The sequence below is a fragment of the Aphis gossypii genome, chromosome 2 (assembly GCF_020184175.1).
Source record: "Aphis gossypii isolate Hap1 chromosome 2, ASM2018417v2, whole genome shotgun sequence".
Lineage (NCBI taxonomy): Eukaryota > Metazoa > Arthropoda > Insecta > Hemiptera > Aphididae > Aphis > Aphis gossypii.
In genome coordinates this window covers 53,822,812-53,845,139 of record NC_065531.1, presented here as the reverse complement: position 1 = coordinate 53,845,139, position 22,328 = coordinate 53,822,812, and the positions used below count along the sequence as shown (strand labels likewise).

The following is a 22,328-nucleotide window of genomic DNA, read 5'->3' as shown; positions in this document are numbered from 1 at the left end:
CAAAATAATTAAAATTAAGAACCGTATACTTGATAATGAGGTAGTTAAATGTACTATGACTTATGACCTAGTATACGTAGTCAATTTATATTTTTCTTAGTTTTAAAATCTACAATTTTCAGATAAAATATTTGTAAAAAATGTGAATGTATGTAAGGTATAAATATCTATGGTAAATTAAATTTATAAAAAAAAATGTTTGGGCGTTTTAAAAATTGTTGTAGACGTTAAAGATCAAAGACATTATTAGATAAATAACAAGAGAGCCAGTTCCAAAGAACTGTACAAATACATTTTATTTGTATATAATATATTATTATGTATTTAAATAAAAATATATTATTTTGGATTGTAGGTATCTGCAGTTTCTGGCTAAGTAAAATTTATTTCAAACTGTTAAAAATAGTATGCACTTTCAAATTGAAACGTATCACTGATATATCATAAGTCACTTTATCCCCCGGGTGTGCTAAAAAAAAAATCAGAAATGCTATATACATTGGACTTGCAATATTATTGTGGAAGTACCTATAATAGGTACCCTCCACTGCCAAATAAGATAATATATGAGTATTTTGATTATTTTCACAATTTTTAACCATAAAATATGATTGTGATTTTATAATATATTAATACTTAAATTAGTCGATAAAACTATTTTATAACAGAATTGAACAAATACTATAATTTAGAATAAATTCCTAAAAGAAATGTATATATTTAAAGTAGAGTACACTACATAATAATTTTGTGAATAGCTAGATTAATATAAAAGAACATGATAATATATTTAACGTAGGTACGATACGTATTTCATAGAGTATTTTATATCGATAGTTAAATTTTTTACAAATATTTCCAAAAAAAAATAATAAAATTAATACATTGATACCTACCTAATGAATAATTAATATGAAAATATGATTATAAAAAACATAAAAATGATATTCCCTAATAGAGAGCTACGTCACGTTAGGAGGGCTTATATTTTTTAGAAATTTTTGGTTTTTTTTTTCAATACGAAAAAAATTTTTTATATAATTTCAAGACATTATAATGTATCCTACATACGCATATTTCATTGAATTGACATTCAACTAGTACTGTGATGCTACTTAATAAAGACAGTTATATTATACTTATATTTTTTTAAAATCTTATACAGTTATAGACAACGGTTTAGTGTTTTATTACACAGCTTAATGAAATGTATATTAACGAATTTGATAAAATATTATTATATAAAAATATTTTTTTTTCTGAAAATATCTGTACATGAATTTATATTCTATATATATATATATATGTATATACATTATACATATATATATCTATAATTTATTTGTACATTGCAGTTCTAAAAAATCGACTTAAATAATAAATAAAATAAATATATCTACATAAGGCTTTCTTTTTTATTGTTTTCGTCAATTTAAAATTCACATTATTCAACATATTTAATAGAAATAATATAATAAATCCTAACGATGGAGAATTTGTAAAAGAAAATGCTGACATCAGTTTATTGGTATCAAAATCGATCAAATCACGTACTTTTAGGGTACAAATCATAAAAGGTACTATGTGTCATAATAAAAATATGAATAGACGTTGATAGTTTACCATCTTAATATATACAATAATTTATAAATAAAGATAAATGACTTTTTACTGACCGGAATAAAACAAAATTGTTTTCAGTTTTCGTACATATTGTGCATATGATATTATACAAAACATTGTCGCCACTATACATTTAAATAAATAATATCACAATCATATTGTGAAAATAATAAAAATTTAAGATGTGGCAAGCGTAAGCACAAATTATTTCAAACACTTACAGTGATACCTACGTATATTAAATTTTTGTTTTGTGTAAACTAACCAATATTAATGTACATTTCGTTTTTCTAAAATATGGTCACTTGGAGTATGATAAAATTCTTATATTGTTGCGATTGGTGTATAATTTATAGGTGTATACTAAAACACTCACTTCTGTGAATGAAGGTTAACGTTGTTGAAAATATTTTAGTATAATTGGCAACGCCAATAACTATACTACTTATTTATTTTTTTCACGATTTCTTGTTTCATACAAAAAATAAAAAAAAGTAAAGGGGTCTCAGTTTGGTTGCCAATATTCATAATAAGTTGTCGAGTGCGATGATCAAATACGTATTTACTGTTTTTCAATCTCAAAAACAGCTAATTTCAATAAGTTCATATTTTTTAATAATAGCATTGTCAACTTTAATTAATTATATATTGATTGGTAACAAAATGTAATGATTAAAAAGATATCATGTATCTATTCTAAATCAAGTGATAAAAACCATTTACCTACAGTACTTAACTATAAAAAGAATATGTCTGGACTATGATGATGGAACTGAAAACTACGAGTATTTGATTAATTTTTGATTTCATTAGTCATAACCCATCGCCTCCATGGTAAGAAAAATAATACTTTAATTAATTTTCCTTTAAAACCTTAAATCATTATAAAAACAACAAATTCTTGGATATAACTAGAAAATCTAAAAGTTAGTGAATTTTATCTTTATTGTGATTATTTGTTTATTTTAAAATATGTATACCGCTCTACACTATATTATACACTATAAATAAGTTTATAAAATATTAGTATTTTTTTTTAATTTACACCTAATGAAAAAATATCATGAAATCATACGTGCAACTAAATAAATTTAATTAAATTTATAAAAAGTTTTTAGATTCCATATTTTTACGTGTAATTAAAAATCATGACAGCTTTAAAAACTTTTAATAAGTTTAATTAACTCTATTTTGTTGCACAATGCACATATGATTCTATTATATTCTTTTATAACATAAAACAAAAAATTTTTTTTTAATATTATGTCATTGCGAAAATAATTTCTATAACAAAAATAAAATATAGCATATTTTGAGGACATGTAAGCTTTTTTTACACATACATTTAAATATAAATAAGAACATGAAGCATATTATACTATATACGTAAGTATATAATCTCAAGTCCTAAAATTAAAAAGAAATTCTACATCAGTACACACGATTTTTAAGTACCTAATATTTATATCATGCTAATGAATTTTACATAATTATATTTTTCTATACTTACTAAAAAGTTTCCAAACTTGGACCACGTCTAACTTGAAGTGTTCCATTAGGCCGTACCAATGGAAAAGATGAACACAAAGTACTGGAAGCGATCTTCCTATAAAAATATTTAAAATATATCTTTAATATTATGAAGAGAACTATTACTATTGATGTCTTAAAATAATAAAGTGAAGTTTATTGGATACATATAATTATTATTGTTTGCGTTAAATTAACAAAAATAAAATGTTGATTTCAATATCATTATAATAATATTTAGTTTCCAAATTAAGATATTGGACTATTTTCATAACATTTTAGTTACAATGATTATTTTATTGAGAACTGATATCAATTGTTGTTTTTTTTATATAAATATCTTTACTTCAATATTTATTGTTATTTTAATTTACTTTACCTCGAGTAAGTGTTGTGCATTGTGTATTTACACAAAAATAAAAAAATAAACGAAATAAAAAAAGAATGACAGCAATGCATTTAACATAATAACATAACTAAACATTTGTTATTACTAAATACAAACACGTAGTATTAACATTTTTAGTTTAAACAGTTGTCGCATAGAAAACATCGAAAACAGTAAGTACGCAGTTTAATTATTGTACAATGTTCGCGTGAATAGTGTATGTACGGCGGAGTTAAACGTGTGAAAAGCCAACTGGGTTGCTGTTATCCGCGAAGGGATTGTTTTAGAACAGTTTCCAAAGGTTTACCGTCTAACTTTACGACGAAAAATCGGCATAATATACTTATAGCGGGTCATGGGATAGTTTCCGACTGAACATGTTTTGAATGTTGAAATTCAACACGACTCGACCAAACACAAAACTATATTATTAATATACAAATATATACATATTGTCACATTTAAAATATGACATAGGGTTGTAAAATTTGATTCCAAACACAGAAAATTACTCCGTAGATTACGATGATTTTATCAGTATTCAAATAATCTTTTGTGAGAGTAGTTACATAGAAATTTGTTTATGACGTTCGTATAATAGTCAATATTTATTTTTACAAGATTTAACATTGAATTCCGATAAAGCAATTTATTAACGGATATATTTTTTTTAATGTTAAAACTGAATGCTTATGTTTAATTATTTATAGTTCGTAAGGGGTAAGATAAAAAGACATGCAGATATGAACATTGTTGTTCTTTTAACCATCATAAAAAACAATGAAAATATTAAAATCCATTTTTCATTATTATTTTAACAATTTAAGGAAAAAAAAAATGTTTTAACGGGAAAATATAAAAACAGTATTTTCTACTTACCCCCTGTAGCTGTGTCTAATGCAAAAGCGTTGAACGGCCATTTCCAGACGTGCTTGAGCACACACTGTGAATAAAATAAAATAACATAAATGTCAGTTAATAATATATAGAAATTACACAACTTGTACATAATATTAAATGTGCTATTTAGAATTTAGAATTCCAACACAAATATGTAGTATACGTATACAAATAGTATTTATATTTATACAGACAAATGTTAAAATAAATATCCGTATAGCTTTACTAATATAATAACATTATAATTTACGTAATGTATTTGAGAGTTTAGGATAGGAGATATTTCACTAGTTAATGTATTAAAAATAAAACAAATTGAAAATACTTAAGAAAAGCTAAAATAATAAAGTCGGAAAAATAGTATACAATACATTTTAAATAAATGTGTAAGATTACTGTGATGTTAGTAGCGTAAATTTAATGTTTTTTAACAGTTAACCTTAATAGTTGGTAATAAATATAAAGCAAAACTACTTACAATTTTGAGTCAGTTTTTTTTACAAAAACTATGAAATAATGTGAGTATTATAAGAGAAAAAAGAAAAAATAGTAATATAATTAATTCAAACATAACTATTAAATTATACAGAAATAATATACCTATTTATTCGGATAAAATTTATACGTAAAATTACTTTCTAATAAAGATATCATAGGTATATAAATTTTACAAAAACTATATTATATAATGTATATTATATTTTATGTATTATACCTATAAATTGAATTATTTTGATAAAATATAATTAAATATAACAAACAATATTAAAATAATCCATTTAAATGTTATTATTATTTTTTTTTTCATGACGTAATAATTTTGTGTTCTTATATAATATAAAACATTTCAACTACATTTCATTGTTGAATATTTCAATATTCTCAAACAAATAGTAATAATAATAATATAAATTATCGTCTACTGTAATGCTTAGTGATGTACAAAAAGGCTTTGTAAAACAACTGTTCTTTAAGACATAGAGTAGACACAGAAAATAAGTGAAAATGGTTTAAAGTGTATGAAGGAATTTTAAATTTCAATCCAGGAATCTTTGAATAGCGTCTATAAATCTTATTTGTTTCACTTTTTTCTATTTTTTATCCGTTCTAAAAAAATCTTAAGACTTTGGCACAGAAATTGTATAGACCCTTTTGTTTAGTGTTACCAAAGGGTGAACTACTCAAAGAAGTTTATAAGATTCCAGATCGTTCAGATGTCTACTTCAAACGCGTCAAAAGTTCAAACAATTTATCATAATTGAAAAACATAGAAATTGAACGAAAGGAAATTTTTAATGAATCGAATACCGATGGATATAATTTAAGTCTTCAAGTATTCAATATAAACACACATAAAAGTCAACACAATCTGGATACTTTTGTATCTATAATATAATATGTCATAAAATGTTCTATTGTTAAAAAATGCCTTTCTCTCTATTTCTTAACATTATTATTACCAAAAGTCGTTTATAAACAAATAAAATAATGATGATTTGTTTAATTTTAGTTAATTTTCTGCAGCAACGATTAAGCGATTCAAATATTTCTATATTTATGTTTTAGTGAATATTTGATAATACTCTTACACAATACAATATGCATACATGCAAAATAAATTAATAAAAGGTTATAATGTTAAATATACTATTGATAAATAGGGAGTTAAAACGGGACTTAATTCTTAAATAATAATTAGACGATGAAAGATGGAAAGATTTAATAATTACATTTTTTTTCTTTATAATATTTATTTTAGGGAAAAATTATGTGATTTAGTGAAATATATTGTCAGAGTTTATTATTTCGGAATTCTAGTAAAATTAATTTTAATTTTTCATTAAAATTCAGAAATAACAAACTCTGACAATATATTATTCATACAGCACGAGTACCTAGTAATGTTATTAATATTTGATACTATTTAGTAGTTCAGTATAATAAAATCAATAAAAATTGGGTAAATTTAGTAAACAAATCTACTCATTGATTTGCGTTTAGATTCAAGAAGTAAAAGGACAAATTAACCAACTTTTGTATAATACAATCAATGCGTTGAAGTTTAACAATAATTACCGTTATGCCATCAAATTTGATTTGAAGTGTTTATAAGGTATTGATCAATTTTATATTTCGCTTGTGCGGTAGCAGATTAAATCGTATAAAACGGAGACTGAATTTTATTCGTAATAACGTTCCCGGGTTTTGATATCATTTACGTCATTATCGATAGAGCTATTATTGTCCAGTGTATCATCCGAGTTGGTAATCATAACGTTATTTAACCTATATCATTCACATTAAAAGTAGAATAATACTCTATGATATATGTTGGTATATTGTTGATTTAGAGAACTTGTATTGTTATATATTTTGCTTTTTAAGTTAAAAACTGTTTTTAACAACTTGAAAATGTGCTTATCAGAGTGATGAGTTGAAGCAAGTGTAAATTTGATATTTTTTGGGCTGTGGTTTTGTTCAAGAATGTGATCATTAGCGGTATAGATATCAACAGCTTATTTTAGATTAGTTATAATATAATGAATTAAAAATTAAATAATGCAATGCGATAAATTTTAAGCGATTTATTGGCGATAATGGCGACAAATGGAAGATGATTACAACTGCTTATATTTAGGTTTAAAACATAAAAAAAATATAAATCATTATAAACATCACAGACGTATAGGCATGTAGCCTTTAGGTGTATATAAACTTAAAAAAAATATATTTAGGTTATTTTTTTATTCCTAAACATGAACGAGTATACATTACCGTGTATATAATTATACCGATATTTTACGTCGAAATATTGCGTATAAAGTATCAAATAACAACGTTGAAATAACACATTAAACGCGTACATTTGACAAATTTTACCTTGACGGTTAGAAGTAGTGGTAGTGATGGTGGTGGTGGTGGTAGTGGAGGTGATGATGGTGGTGGTGGCGGTGGCGTTTGTCTGGTTAATCGATGGGAGACATTTTCGCACACGCGTTTTCCGGCGGATCACAGCCGTTACGGGTTTCCGAGTTTTCGGTGAAAAGTTTTCGGGCACCCGCAGTGTACGTCGGTTAGAGGTTTTGAAAATTATTGTAAAAGCCATAAACAGCGGTGGAGTATTATACGCATATATATATATATAACCTATAGGCTATAGCTCACTTTAGCTACTACATGCGTTATATAATTTATACAACAAAACTATATATATATATATATATTTATTAAGCATTGCGGCGGGTATAAGTATTTAGTACAATATGCATATTGATATATGAAGTGTACGCAGCTACGGAAAACGAAAATCTAATTTATAACGACCTCGGTGAAACAGATGATGAAATTTCACTTGTGTAATTGACATACAACCCTCCACACTAACCCGTCGTCGATCTTTATACGCACACGCGTACATACACGTGTACATACACATATCGTCTCATATATAGATAATGACGTATATGTGCGCTTTCGAGTCGTAGTGGTGGTGGTTATGTCGGTGGTGGGATGGGGTAGCGGCGGCAGTCGACTTGCAGTGCACCCCGCGCCATATATGCGGTTTTAATTAATTACATGATTAATCAAAAACGACGAGGATTGCGTAAGACAACGGTTAATTATAGATATTTCGAGGTATCTACGAAATGTTTTCGAAGGAATATTAAATATATTATTATTACTGGTATATACCATAGAGAATAATGCCGGCTGATGGCGAAAAGGATAAAGAGACGACGAACAAGGCACAGGGGCGTACACCGTGGGTGGAGACGACCGACGAATTGGTGGACGCGAGCGTATTATATATATATGTACGTCTATAATATAACCTCTTCAGCAAGAGTCGTCAGTGGCGTGTGCGAGACGGGCGAAGGGTTAGCACACGGAAAAATGGCTGATGAACGACGTCATAATATAATATACATACCTCGTTTCGAGAACATTCATTCGAATTATATAACGATATAACATAATACGTCATATAGACGGTAACTCACGGCGAGTTCGAATAAATAAACTAAATTAGATATTATCGTCACTTATATTGGTGGACAAATATTCCAATATGTACATTGAAATACTTCAAATACACTACGGGCCGTAGGAAACGTCACACCGTATTCCTTCATATTGTGTACCTATAGGGAATCTTTTTTTTTTTTTTACCTTAACGAGAAATAAAATATAAAATATGATATTATATCAATATAACGTGGATAATGCACATTTTCGAAACGGTCGTATATAGTTAATTATTCTATTTCTTATAGTCAATAATGAAGGTTTTGTTTTTCTAGAAATTGTAGTTATGAATAATTATTAATTGATTTAAATTATAGCTATACCTACTATTAGGAATTACATGAATTTAATAAATAAATAACAAATTATTTTCAAAGCGATACAGTTAATATGTACATAAACACTATGACACAAATAGACAACTATATATTATTTCTCGAGTAAATGCTATTATCGCGGTCGCCAATTTATATACATATAATACTTAGTGTTCTAAAATCAAATCGTTGGTAAACAAGCCTCCGGGGCAGTTTCATCTTCAAAAGGCATCATAATCTCTTACAGTGGGACAGGATAAGATGGTCGGGGCTTTGTGTCGAAGTAATATTAGATTAAACCACGGACATTAAAGGGCGAACAATTTCCTTTGATCCGTACGGAATTGACAGGAAATCACGGGAACTCCTTTGGGCGTTCCCAATAATACTTATATTGTCCTATGACCTATATAAACGAAATCCGGAGAAGTTATTAAAACTATTGATCCCCAGTAATTCATAGGTAAATGATATTTAATATATAGATGTTATACCGACTAAATGTTATTATATAATTATTACTAAAATAAAATATTTTTGCACGATGTACACGAAACCAATAATTTTAAATTTTATCGCACACATTTATTGTACCATATTACCATATTAACATAATATTATAAATATTATATAAACTACACGTTATTACAACTTATTATACAAATAATAAAATAACTGGATCATACCCTGTATGCCTAGGCAGTGCAAAGCGTGTGATAATTCAAGCGATAGAACTTAGTTCATGTATTTTAATTAATTAATGTTTATCTATTTGCATTTCACTTTTATCATCCGTACAATATGATGGAAGGGTTAAATTTGAATACATCATAATTCATAACGTTGACATACATCTTGTTAACCAATTAAATACTCACATATTTTTATTACACTCGAACATGACATAAGTTTATCATTATAACCGTTGTACTCATTATTTACATATTTTTATTTGACACATAGATTGCGATTTTAATACTTGACGAAAAAAGCAATGTATTGTACAAAAATATGATAACTTCACTCGAGTATAACAATATTATAGTATAAATATTTTATAGTAAATAAATTGGACGTGAAAAAAATTAAAAATTTATAAGTATTGATTACGATATAGAATAGGTATACACATACACACTCGTACAATAATTATATATGTTAATTTTATTAAACAAATACTTTAGATATCCGTTTTAAACGAAATTCAATCTACAAGTGGCATAGTAGTGATTAGTAATTATGAGTAAATGTTAGTTTTGCATCCACATTAGTTACTTTAATTATAAACAAATAAAGGTTCTTTGAGTTGACATTTACATTTATATTTGAGGCGATCAATAAAAACAATTCGTTGAAAATAAATATATTTATTGAAAAAATGATTGAATCTTGGTTAAACCTATATTTAAAAAGGATTCATTTTTGCATAATTAATACTTTCAAATGAAATTCTAAAAAACGATATTGTTAAATTTAAATTAATCGTAAAAATTGAATTAATCAACAGCATATTGAAAACAATTAAATTTTAAATGGTTACGCTATTAAATAGCTACCTATATAATCAAATCAGCTCTGTATACATCTTGCCCTCAAGCTACATTTACCCAAAGACTTCTTTTAATTGTTAATTTAATTTTTAAAGCGGATTTAAATAAAATAAAATATAATTTAATGATTAATTGTATTTTAAAATATTATAATATAAAATACCTCCTTAATGGTAGTCCAAATGTACTTACATTATTATAAAAAATACTTATACAATAATTACATGTATAGGTACCTACTTTCAAAGTAGTCACCAATTAGGTTCTATAAAAGTCATGTCAAGTGGTATGATATAAATATAATTTTAAACTCAAAAGAGTAGATTTTTTTTTTATATAGTCTATAATAACGACGTGATTATAATATGTATAATATGATTAATCAAATCGACGCTATGTTGTTAACACTATTATTTATAATTGATTAATACTCGATTAACATTCTAACCTGGACTTGGCCGTGGTGAATGTCGTCTAATAGCGCCGGCGCATTCTCGTTAGACAAGGATCGGGTGGTGAGCTTTTTCCGCCTACGTTTGTGCATGGTAAGAAACCGGCCGTTGGGTAACCGTTTACCGTGATGGGCTACCGACTCGAGTAGCACCACCTCACCCTCGGACAGCAATCTCGATCGTCTTCTGCACCGGTCATCTGTGGGCGAGTCGTCTGGAAAAGAACAACCAAACACAACGATTATATTAAAACATATGTATAGGTAATACAATCTTATACAGTTTACATAACACGACAAATAAAGAGAGTAGAAAATTGGAAAACCTGTCACCAAAAGAAATGGGCATTTTGTTTTTATTTAGCTGTACAAATTATTTCACTCGTTGAGGACTATTATAGCGCTATGCAAAAAAAAAATAATAATAATAATATAACGATATTATATTTATAAACGTACCTATGTTATATAACATTAACAGTATAAACGCACTAATAACCGTGTACCGTATTCCATTGCACACCACTCGCACTGCATATGACAATATATTATTAAGCATAACGTGTCGGTTAACAAGTTTTTGAGAAACTCACACTCACACCACATTTACAATTTAAAAAATACAAATTTTCGGCTATATTATATAATATATACGTATATCGACGCGGCGGTTATATCAACTGCGCGCCGAGTGCTATATGCACGTAGAGTTAATATAATTTTTTGCATAATCTCAATGACGCTGGGTTCGTGTTTTATGCAGATAAACGATTCTATCAGCTGCATAGACAGGGCTACCGGGAAGAATGGGAAAAAAATAGTACAACGATAAAAAAAAAAAACACAATAAAAACATTGCGTAATATATAATCGCGGGCGATAAAATTTTTGACGAATAAATTATAAAAAAAAATTATAGTTGCACACGATTATTTTTTCGATATATCATATACGCGTTCATAAAATATTCATCGGGTTAAGGATATCTTGATATTATTACGATGATGATTATGGCAGTCTATGACGTCTGTAAGACAAACGACACGTATTTCTGGAAAACCGGTCTCCCCGTTTAATGCGTTTAAGTATTTCCCAACGTCTGCCTTCTCGATATTATATTCACCACGAGCTTAGAAGTCGAGAAGAATATTATAATATGACGGTACGTGTTAATATACGTCACCGCATCGATCTGTACGACCCGATGTTGCGCATGCCACAATTATTAGGGTTCGTCTCGTGTAAAGAGTAGTTGGTGCGGGTGGAAATCGCAAGCACGCTAAAAAAATTATTCAACGTCCGGATTCCGAAGGGGAGGCCGAAACTTCTACAAGTTCTACCCTCCTTCCAGTCTACCCCGTAATATAACTAAGCCACTGCTGGAGGATCTGCAGGCGAACAGTGTATATACGGAATTAAATCGAATCGATATAACGTCAAAGCGTTTTACGATATGTGTGTGTGTGTGTGTATGTGTATAGCATTAAAACACTTAAACGACGGTCGTTGCGTTCGGCGGTACGAAGTTTGCTTAGGACGTAACTACCGACAAACGTAGCAGTCCCTCCAATATTATTATTATTATTATTATTATTATTATTGCCAGTACAGTATATATACCTATACTCTGTTCGTCAACGCCCACTGTGTCATTTCAAAGGATTTTTGTGCAGCGTAGGTTTGTAGGTATATATAAATATACACGCGCGTACACGCGTATACGCGTTTATATGTGTACTATTACTCAAACGACTATACGGAACACACCCAAATATATCGATTAAACGGTGTGGGTATAATAATTATTATTTGTCATCGGTAGAAAAACGGCGTACGCTGCGCTGTAATTATACATACTCTACACACACACACACACACACACACTAGCTGCGATAACGTGTGTAATATTATAATATACCTGCTTCACTGTTATAATTATTGATACAAAGTACCTACTCGTATATGCATATACGCACTCATTACCGTTGCGGCATTTAAGCGCCTACGGGCTACGAGCGACGAACGACTACCGATCGTGTCGACCTCCGTGCAATATCGTAATAATATACGTTTCCATTATGATATATTTATACGTTAGAATATTATATAATGTTTACCGCGACGTATATTATAATAATGCGCGCACCGTCGTCATCGCCCATCGGTTTCCCGTCTATTTCTCCGGAAATAATATACACGACACGATATTACGGTCGTTCACGAAATACAGCGTTTTTCGATGACATAGTAAGATCGTCGGCAGACTATATAGGTATACGTTTTAACCACGACACTCGACGAAAGGACGAGGGGCGAGTAATACACGAAACGTGCGCGACGGAGCTGCGAAAACGCGAGTGTTAGCTTGATCCGAAAACGTTCAAATGTCATAGTTGACGTAGAGGTATAAATATATATGTTTTGAGTTTTACGGCAAACACATTTCTCGTGTAAAATTACGGTTGACAACTCGCGGGTAAAGACTTCTTCGATGTATGATAAAAAGAATAAAAACGTAATATTACAAAACAACTGACAGGTCAGAAACGAGATGGAAAACGGGCTTTATCGACTAAAAAAAAAATAAAGGTAAATCATGCCCCGATGCGGAAAACGATAAGTCCTACACGTTGAAGTGTATTTATATTTAAATTACATAGTTATATAAACCGAGATGTTTACAATGGACGAAATAATAAAGCCTTATTTATTTCAACTATGTTATACACACATAAGTAATTTCTTAGATTAGAAGTTGCTCTCTATAAGTAAATGTTTGCGTTGAGAGTAAAGAGTTTATATAAATATAAAAATTGTTTGTTACATTTACATAGTGATATATTCCTGTACCGACAGCTGCAATGTTCAACTATTTTCACCTGTTTTAATAATTTTTAGTTTAAAAATATATTTCGTTAGGCACTATTACATATTAATTATATACAAACCAAACAAAATATTTTCACGAAATTTAAAATAGACTTTAATGACTTAACAGATATGTGCCAATGAAACAATGCTACAGCCAAAATGATGCGGTATGCCAGCTCAACCTAGTCTAATAATCCTAAAAGCACCCTTGGCAGACTATATAACTCATCGTCCCATCTAGTCTACAATAAGGTTTACATGTGTGTATACATACGTGAACAACTAAAAAATTACTCATTTATAATACACGTATGTATTATACATATGTATTGCCAAAATAAACCCGCATCACTTTGACGGCGACGGCGGCGATGAATTAACCGCGCGAATACAATTTGTTTTGGTCTGTCACACGTATACTATTACATATTATTGTTCTTTTTGTATCAAAAAAAAAAAAGAAAAAAAGAAAAAAAGTGAAAACTTTGACAGAGTTAAACAAAAAACGAACGAACGAATACGTTTGGTACTCACAACATACGTAGCTGGTATATGTCTAATGTCTATCGACTTTGGTTTGCTCATTATACGGCGTACACGACACAAATAATAATTAAGCGCACGCCTTTTTAATAATTGTACAATAATTACCATAAGAGATACTTAAAATAATGTTATTATTACCTATTAGGTATTAAAAAAATTACCGAATATAATATATACCGTCACGTGATTGACTGACACCGTGGAATTGCGTTATGTACCCAGGCCGTAGTTTTTTGGTAGTGACTGCAAGCTTTGGGCTAATCGTTACGTACTGATTTGAAATTCTGTATAACTTTACCGTTCTCAAAATGGGAGTTGTGTACACATCATATCATACAAAATTTCATAATAATATCATAATAATATATTATTGAAAAAAGTGCGAATAAAAACAACTACATGTCAAATTCGCGTGAGCGTCGACACACGATGTGTAGAAAAATGATAGTAATTAACGGCAGACGGTTGTCGAACAAATTGTGATACAACGAAGGTACGCGGACAATTGTTAGGTACGCCTGTTATTATTATTTTATAAACGCGTGTGTGTTGTTTTCGAATCTTTAGATCGCGTATTGGCGTGAATAATATTATGACATTGCAAAACAGTTGAAATCGGTATCCGGCAATAGGAGTTCGGATATCGAAACCGAGAGACCATAACGTTCTTGTTTATATTTTATTTATTAAAACATTGATAGTACGTATAAAGTCAACGTAGACACAAATGGAAAATTATCGTTTCACAACCATGTATGCGAATGACGACGCACGTAAAACTAAAATACTAACTACAATATTATATCATTGTGCTCTTATGATTAATAATTCGCTATTCGCCGCAGTTAAAATACGATTAGACTGAGACCCGTTGTTGTATAATAATATACTTTTCAATTATACACCTATATTACTTCTCGTTGCCAAACTTATCGAAAACACAGCTAATACAGACAATTACCTACTTTTTAATGTAAATAATTAACTCCTTCCTACGAAATATATAGTAATACGCATTTTTTTTCAACACGTTTTCTTATTGTATACCTACCTACTTGTATAATGTATACTATTTAAATACCATTAAATAAATAAAAATAAATTCACAACTGAGATATGTGGTTATACGATTATTTTTATAACTATTCTAATTAATTGATCTAGTAATTAATGACAATGACGGCCATGAGTTTTGAATTTTTCACGATCTAATTTATGTATATAATTCAAAATAAAATAAATCGTTATTTTTGTTCATTTATATTCTACCATAAACCTAAAATCTAACATATTTTTAAAACGATAAAAATATGTGTACAGGTCATAATATATCTGTATTATAATATTGCTGAGAACACTAATAAATTAACTGAGTTAGAGTTAAGAAAAAACGTATGATAACCTATTAATTTAATAATTAATTAGGAATCGCTGAGCCCAGAAAACCTACGCATATTCTATTTTTTAGCTCAAAAAACACAGTTACACAATAATTATGAAAGTAATATGGACGATGATATAACAATTATATTGTATTCATAAAATCAAAATTACTAATGTTAATGTATATAATATATTGTATATGATAAAATACGAATCTAATTTAAATTACAATTTGTAGACCTCTTGCGCGTTTGTTTAACTTTTAAACTACATAAATTGAAAAACACTAGTTATACATAATAAGCTCAAGCGATGAAAAAGCAGATTAACGATGTTATTTAAATTTTAAATGCAAATTGCATCTACCTTTTAAAAAATGTTTTAAAAAAATAGGGTTTTAATTACGGAGTTGTATTTGTTTGTATTACCTTATAAATAAACTGATTAGCATAATTATCGGCTTTCAAAAAAGTTTATGAATATTAACTAATAATTGATTAGTTATTATCACAATCAACAAAAATTATTAATACATAATGTGACTACTAACTACAACTTGCATCCGTTTTTTAATATATTTATCATTTTACATATTATATTATCTTAAAAATTGATAATATAATTTCTGTAAATACAACAAAACAAATTATTATAAATTATTTTAATACAATTTTATAACAAGTAGTAACTATTTTAATTTTAATATTTAAACATTTTAGATCAGAAATTAAATTGAATTTACGACTCAAATATTTACATTATATAAAGGTAGATTTCATTCTATTTCCATTCTATACGCAAACAGATTTTAGGCCATTTAGATTTATAGCCAGCTATAATAGACAACTGGTGTCTATGAATAATACATACAATAAAAAAAGTCAGGATAAACAGGAGATTCAATCATATTTATTTTTTTTTTGAAACTGTGAATTTAGTAGTAATAAAATAACTAGAAAATAAAATTGTTATTTCCAAGGTTTTAATGAATGGATCTAAGCATACAGCAAAATTTCTTGAAACGTTTGACAGATTTCGTGATTTTAATTTCGGTTTAGAAAATTATAACGAGACAATTTGACGTGTCTTTTGAGATTGATTTATAGTATCCTTTTTATCAATGAAAATCTAACAGTTGAGAAATGTTGAAGAAAATCCAAACCAGAACATATGGTGCATATTTTAATGAATTTATCAAAAAATATATGTGTGTTCATATTATGTAAAGATCAATAGTATTATATATATTTAGTTTATTGACATTTTAAAATTTTAAATAAGATATTCCACTAAAATATATATTCGAAATGTTCAAATAAAATGTATTAAGAAAACATTTGAAAAATAAAATAACTTAGCTAGAAGAAAGCGATTCTGATGATAACGTGGACTTGAAAATAATAAAAATTATTTATATATGTACAAACAAAATTATTCTAAAGAAATTTACTTAGATTGAGCAAATGATTAATATATTAGTACTATATTTTAACATAAAATGTTCATTTTTTAAGTCAAAATTTATCAGTGCACTGATAATTTATTATTTATACATGTAAATAATAAATCCACGTATTTTATATGACATTTAAACACTGTATACTACAATATTTACAGATTTATTTTGTTGGTTTATTAATTTGTATATGCAATAAATATTGAGATTTGAATATAATTATTATATTTTTTTTTTTCAGTTCAAAACAAAAATGATAGTATACTATATATCAATACACTTCAAATAGTTACCTGTATTCTATAATCAGTAATCATTCATTATCACTCATCACGTTCAATATTATATTATTATCATAATATTTACACAAAATGTTAATAAGACTGTAAGTCATGGAAATTGATTTTATGTACTCAACGATCGTAAAAAGTGATATTATAGTGTAAACTGAATTATTATTACATGAAGTAGATATAAATATTTTAGGTTTGCAGTAAAAAAAAAAAGAATAAAAACACCATAAATTACTGAATTTTGCGACTATCAAAATCCTCCATGAATTTACTACGCATTGTATATGTATATAATTACAACAATCACCACCTACCTATGTCAGATTTATTTATTATGAATTTTTTATTTAAATAAATGAACGTATACATTTTTAACGTTCTTAATTACTTTTTAAATTTATACTACCCAGTAAAACATAACATAATTTATTTTTAAGTTAAAAAAAAATTAATTTATTATAATACATATAAGTATATAAGCATACAGGAATAGCGTATCTATATACCACTATTATAGATGGTATTTATATGTATTAAATAATAATAATAAAAGAGGATTATATAGGATGTTATATTTGAACTTTCTAATACTATCATTGAATAAAATTAATACAAACATCTAAACCTTAATTCATTTATAACAAAATATAATATTATTACAGATTATGATACATAAAATATATAATACCAACTGTAATAACACTTTACACGACTTTGTCAAAAAAAAAAAAAAAAAATTAAAATCCATAACAGATACTGCTATTATGTATGTATAAGTATTTCGGCTTTAGTTTACCCTACTGTTCACATGATTGCAGGCTCAGCTCTATTGAAAGAGAAGAGAGCTAATGGTATGTTAATTTTTTACTTCTTACAAATTAGAAGTGGTGGAGAGGGAGGGTTCTAAAGTAAAAACTTGTCCAAAGGTTTCACTCCACCATCTTCCCCAACAATGTGAGCACATCGCTGGTTCATGAGAAACTTAGTATCATTGTAGGTATACTTCGTTTTGTAAACTAATTCAACCGCAATATGGCAATACAAACAATTCACATGAGTCGAATTGAATACAGCACTCAGTATACTTTGAATGTAATTCAAGCTATACTCTAAATTTTTTTGATATTTTTAAGAACAATTACTGCAAAATTCGTAAAAATCGGTAGAGTAGTGTTTCGAGTCTATAAGGTAACATACTTACAGTAACTTATGACAACGATATGTAATATATATATATCTACTCAATTTTCATGAGTAAAACGAAATGGACGTGTAAGCTATCTTATAGCAACTTTAATGTGTTGGAAGACGAAACTATAAACATTTCCCGACTTTGCGCGAACAATGTGATGGTATATTGTTCATTAGCTTCCAAGTCTATAAGCCTCATCCAAACGTATTTTAATACTGACACAGAAATATGTTACTAAAATATATAATATATATATGTTGAAATTCAAATTGTATAAGAGAGACACAAAACTTATTTTGTATAACTTATTATTTTCACTTTTCGAAATAAATGAAATAAAGATGCACATACTGTTACTGTAAGAACACGTAAATATGTCTAGCTTTCACATCAAATAATGTGTTTAGATATGAATAACATATTTCTGTAAAAATCTGAAAATGTCAAAATAATTGATATGTTCCCTAAAAAAAATGGTACTAAAACCTCAATTTTTTGTCAGGTATAACAGTTAAAAAATTGGTGACGATACGTTGAACAGTGTGGATTTGTCCACGTGAAAAAAAATCGGGACTTGCTTTTATAGAATAGATTATAATATTATATTAAAATAATTGTTTAAAGCGTACCTATAGTGCAGCAATCACCCACGACCCATCTCGGAATCTATACATAGAATCGACGATGAATCAATTATTATTGTAGACGTATACCTATGAGACAACGGCTCGGTGCTTCGAACGGCCCAACGGCATTTAAAGTATAGATCACTGCGTTCTAACTACGACTGACGAATTTAATCTTGAAATTCGAGTAGTTAAGATAGATTAAATGTATCCAATAATAATAACCAATAGAAAAGTTGTATACAAATCAGTAGCACGCTGATTAGCCGTATAATGTGAAAACCCACAAAATACCATGCCCAATAACGTTGTTACTTAATAATCATTATTATTGTCACATATTTAACAACGTTATAATATTATTATATAATATATTTTTCGGGTGTAAAAATAATGATATTTATGTGAGAAAAAAATTGTTTTTATTATCTATAAGTATATTTATGAGAATTTATAAACACTTTAAATTATTATTATTTTGCATAGATATAAGGTATTTATACTTAATAGCATTTTATGATCGAAATAACTGTAAGACAAAGAAACAACCCCACAATTTAAAACTATCCATGAAGGCGGAGCACGCGGGTGACAACTAGTAGAATATACAGTAGAAAATATACTTAAAACATTGTAAAAATCAATATGTTTGGATCGCGTTAATATGAATCGTGTTTTTCTATTCAGTGATCTATTTCAGTTTATACAGTGATTTCAAGTCAAGAATTAATTAATTAAGGTCAACGTGTTTTCTGAGATGATTATATATTAAATTTAAACAGTATGTATGCATCATTTTCTGAAATTTTAATAGACTAGTTGGAAAATATTGTGGTAAGAAATCAAAAATATATATAAAAGTACGGCTTAAAGACTTAGTGGACAATAATTATTATAGGGCACATTCCCTGGCCTTGCGCCCATAAAATTACAACAAGGTCATTTTTAGTTATATAAAATTTCAAATATAAAAAGTTGGTAGTAATTTATTCACTCATTCGTTATTTTAATTCTTAAAAACAACTATAACACCAAAAAACCCTGTTTCAAATAGACTCATTTACTTCGAGATATAAAAAATACGCTTATAAAGAATTGACATACTGCGTCATTAAATAACATCATACCTATTATATTCAATTTGAATTTAGATTAAAATGTATAATTTAAAAAAAATAAAAAATAATACTGTTCAAAATTTTTCAAGAGATGTCTAAAGCCTTCGATCTAGCCTTTCATGCTAGACTATTGCATATACTTGAAAAATTTTTACTCACTACTTGATTCTCACTTTTTGTTAATTAAATCCTATATTTAATAAACCACCCTTTTATTATTTATATCATAATTCCTATCGACACAACTTTTTACTAAACTAAAGCAGATATTATTCAACGAAATGATATTGTCTCCATTACCAGACTCGATTTTCATTTTTGACTTCCTAATGACCCTCTACATGTTCCTAACAATTTTTTAACAATAAGCTGGTAAGACTATCAGCTCTCACAATAATTATGAGACAGCAGGCAAATTATTTTAAATAACTTAAACATAATTATATAATTATAGGATGTTTAAAGGGGGAAAGTTAAATTCACGAATCTAAATCTTTTTAACAATTTTAAATCACTAGCAATCATGATAAATAATTATTTGAAACCAAAAGTAAATTAAATTAAATACTCCAGTCTAACTTTATAGATAAATGAGTCAGCCTATACATATAAAACTTAAGTCAATTATATACTGCACCTTTTAAAACCTCTTTTGAAATCCTTAACTATCTCTAATAAACTCAAATAAACTAACCATATACAAATCAATAATTCGACCAATCTGGACAAAAGGAATTCGGGTAAGCCCTTTGATGGTAAGACTCTTCAAGCGTATAAATTAATCAGCATACGACAAATAACCTTTTTTTCTAGGTATTTAATAAACAAATATCTATGTAAAAAACTTAAAATAATCCTTAAATAATGTTACATCTTATATTCCACGGTAATGTACACTAAAGATTCAAATAAATTGGTCTAATGACTTAATGAAATAATAATATATAAAGAAATATAAAGAAAAATCATGAAATTAAGTTTTGAATCCTGATTGAGTTGCGCTGCTGAATGTGTTCTCATCATCATTAGGTAATTTTTATTTTTTTTATTTTTGCTGTATTACATTATTATGTTATGACAGTTATCAAACTAATAAGTACCTTATTTACACTGTAGTAAGTAGCTATAGATTGTAAATAAATATAAAAAGGTATATATTATTATGCATATGTCCATCGTCAATTTAAACTCTCATTTACTATGTAAGATTATACGTGAAAAGTAATTCAAAAATTACTGACCACAGCTTAGTTTATTTTAATCTGAATAGAACTTTCTTTCAATTTAGAAGTCCTTGTATGAATAATTGCTGTCTAAATTCTCAAAATTAACCATTACTAACTATTCTAGGAATGCGTTATACGATCAACATTAATTAAAATGTTAATAACTAAATATTTTATGAAAATACATTAATAAATAACTTGTACCTATATTCATAAAATTTAAATTAAAAATGTGTACTTAATTAAAACTTATTTTGCTTTAGAAAAAAAAATGGTAAAGTCACGTTTTTAAGTTTAAACTAAGCAGCATTTTAGTTAATAATTTTTCAGATGTAGGTATATAGTTTTAAAAATATTAAAAAAATATATAGATTAGTGAAGTATTTATAATTGATTAATACATAGTCTAGTTTTAAATTTTACGATTTTGTATCATAATAAGTAATTGGTGATACGATAATATAATATGTCTTTAAAGGAGCAGTAACTACAATTAAAATATAATCATAATATACTGTCATTAACATGGCTTAAATTAACAAAATATTTTGAAGAAAATTTTAAAATTTATCTCTTTCCTTCCGACTCTTTGTAAAGTATGTAAAACAAAAATATGTATACTATAACAATCAATATTTTAAAACTAATAAATCTATACTCTTTTTTTTTTTTAGCTTAAGTTAGATATTTGAATCTCAATAATGTTTTACGACACATATTTCAATTTCCAATTACTACTGTAACATTGGAAATACGCGTATGACATAATATTATATTACAATATTAAAGTCTATAAAATTGAAATCCACCCTTTCAACACACGAAAAACTTT

The 22,328-nt window shown here is 27.5% G+C and overlaps 1 protein-coding gene across 10 annotated transcripts in view; it reads right to left on the bottom strand.

Annotated features, from left to right (window-relative positions):
- Positions 1-22,328, bottom strand: part of LOC114131113 (high affinity cAMP-specific 3',5'-cyclic phosphodiesterase 7A-like) — a 111,454-nt gene that overhangs the window by 16,937 nt on the left and 72,189 nt on the right. For 8 of the 10 annotated variants that reach the window (XM_050198964.1, XM_050198963.1, XM_050198965.1 and 5 more), the window contains 3 exons: positions 10,783-11,000; positions 4,421-4,484; positions 3,134-3,229 (listed from right to left, as the gene is read on the bottom strand). The exons of 1 other annotated variant lie outside the window; for it this stretch is intronic. In XM_050198964.1, the coding sequence (XP_050054921.1) occupies positions 3,134-3,229; positions 4,421-4,484; positions 10,783-11,000 (378 nt within the window). Of the gene's footprint in view, positions 1-3,133; positions 3,230-4,420; positions 4,485-10,782; positions 11,001-11,244; positions 11,397-22,328 lie in introns of those variants that run through there. One more of the 10 variants, XM_050198967.1, reaches the window with a different exon arrangement.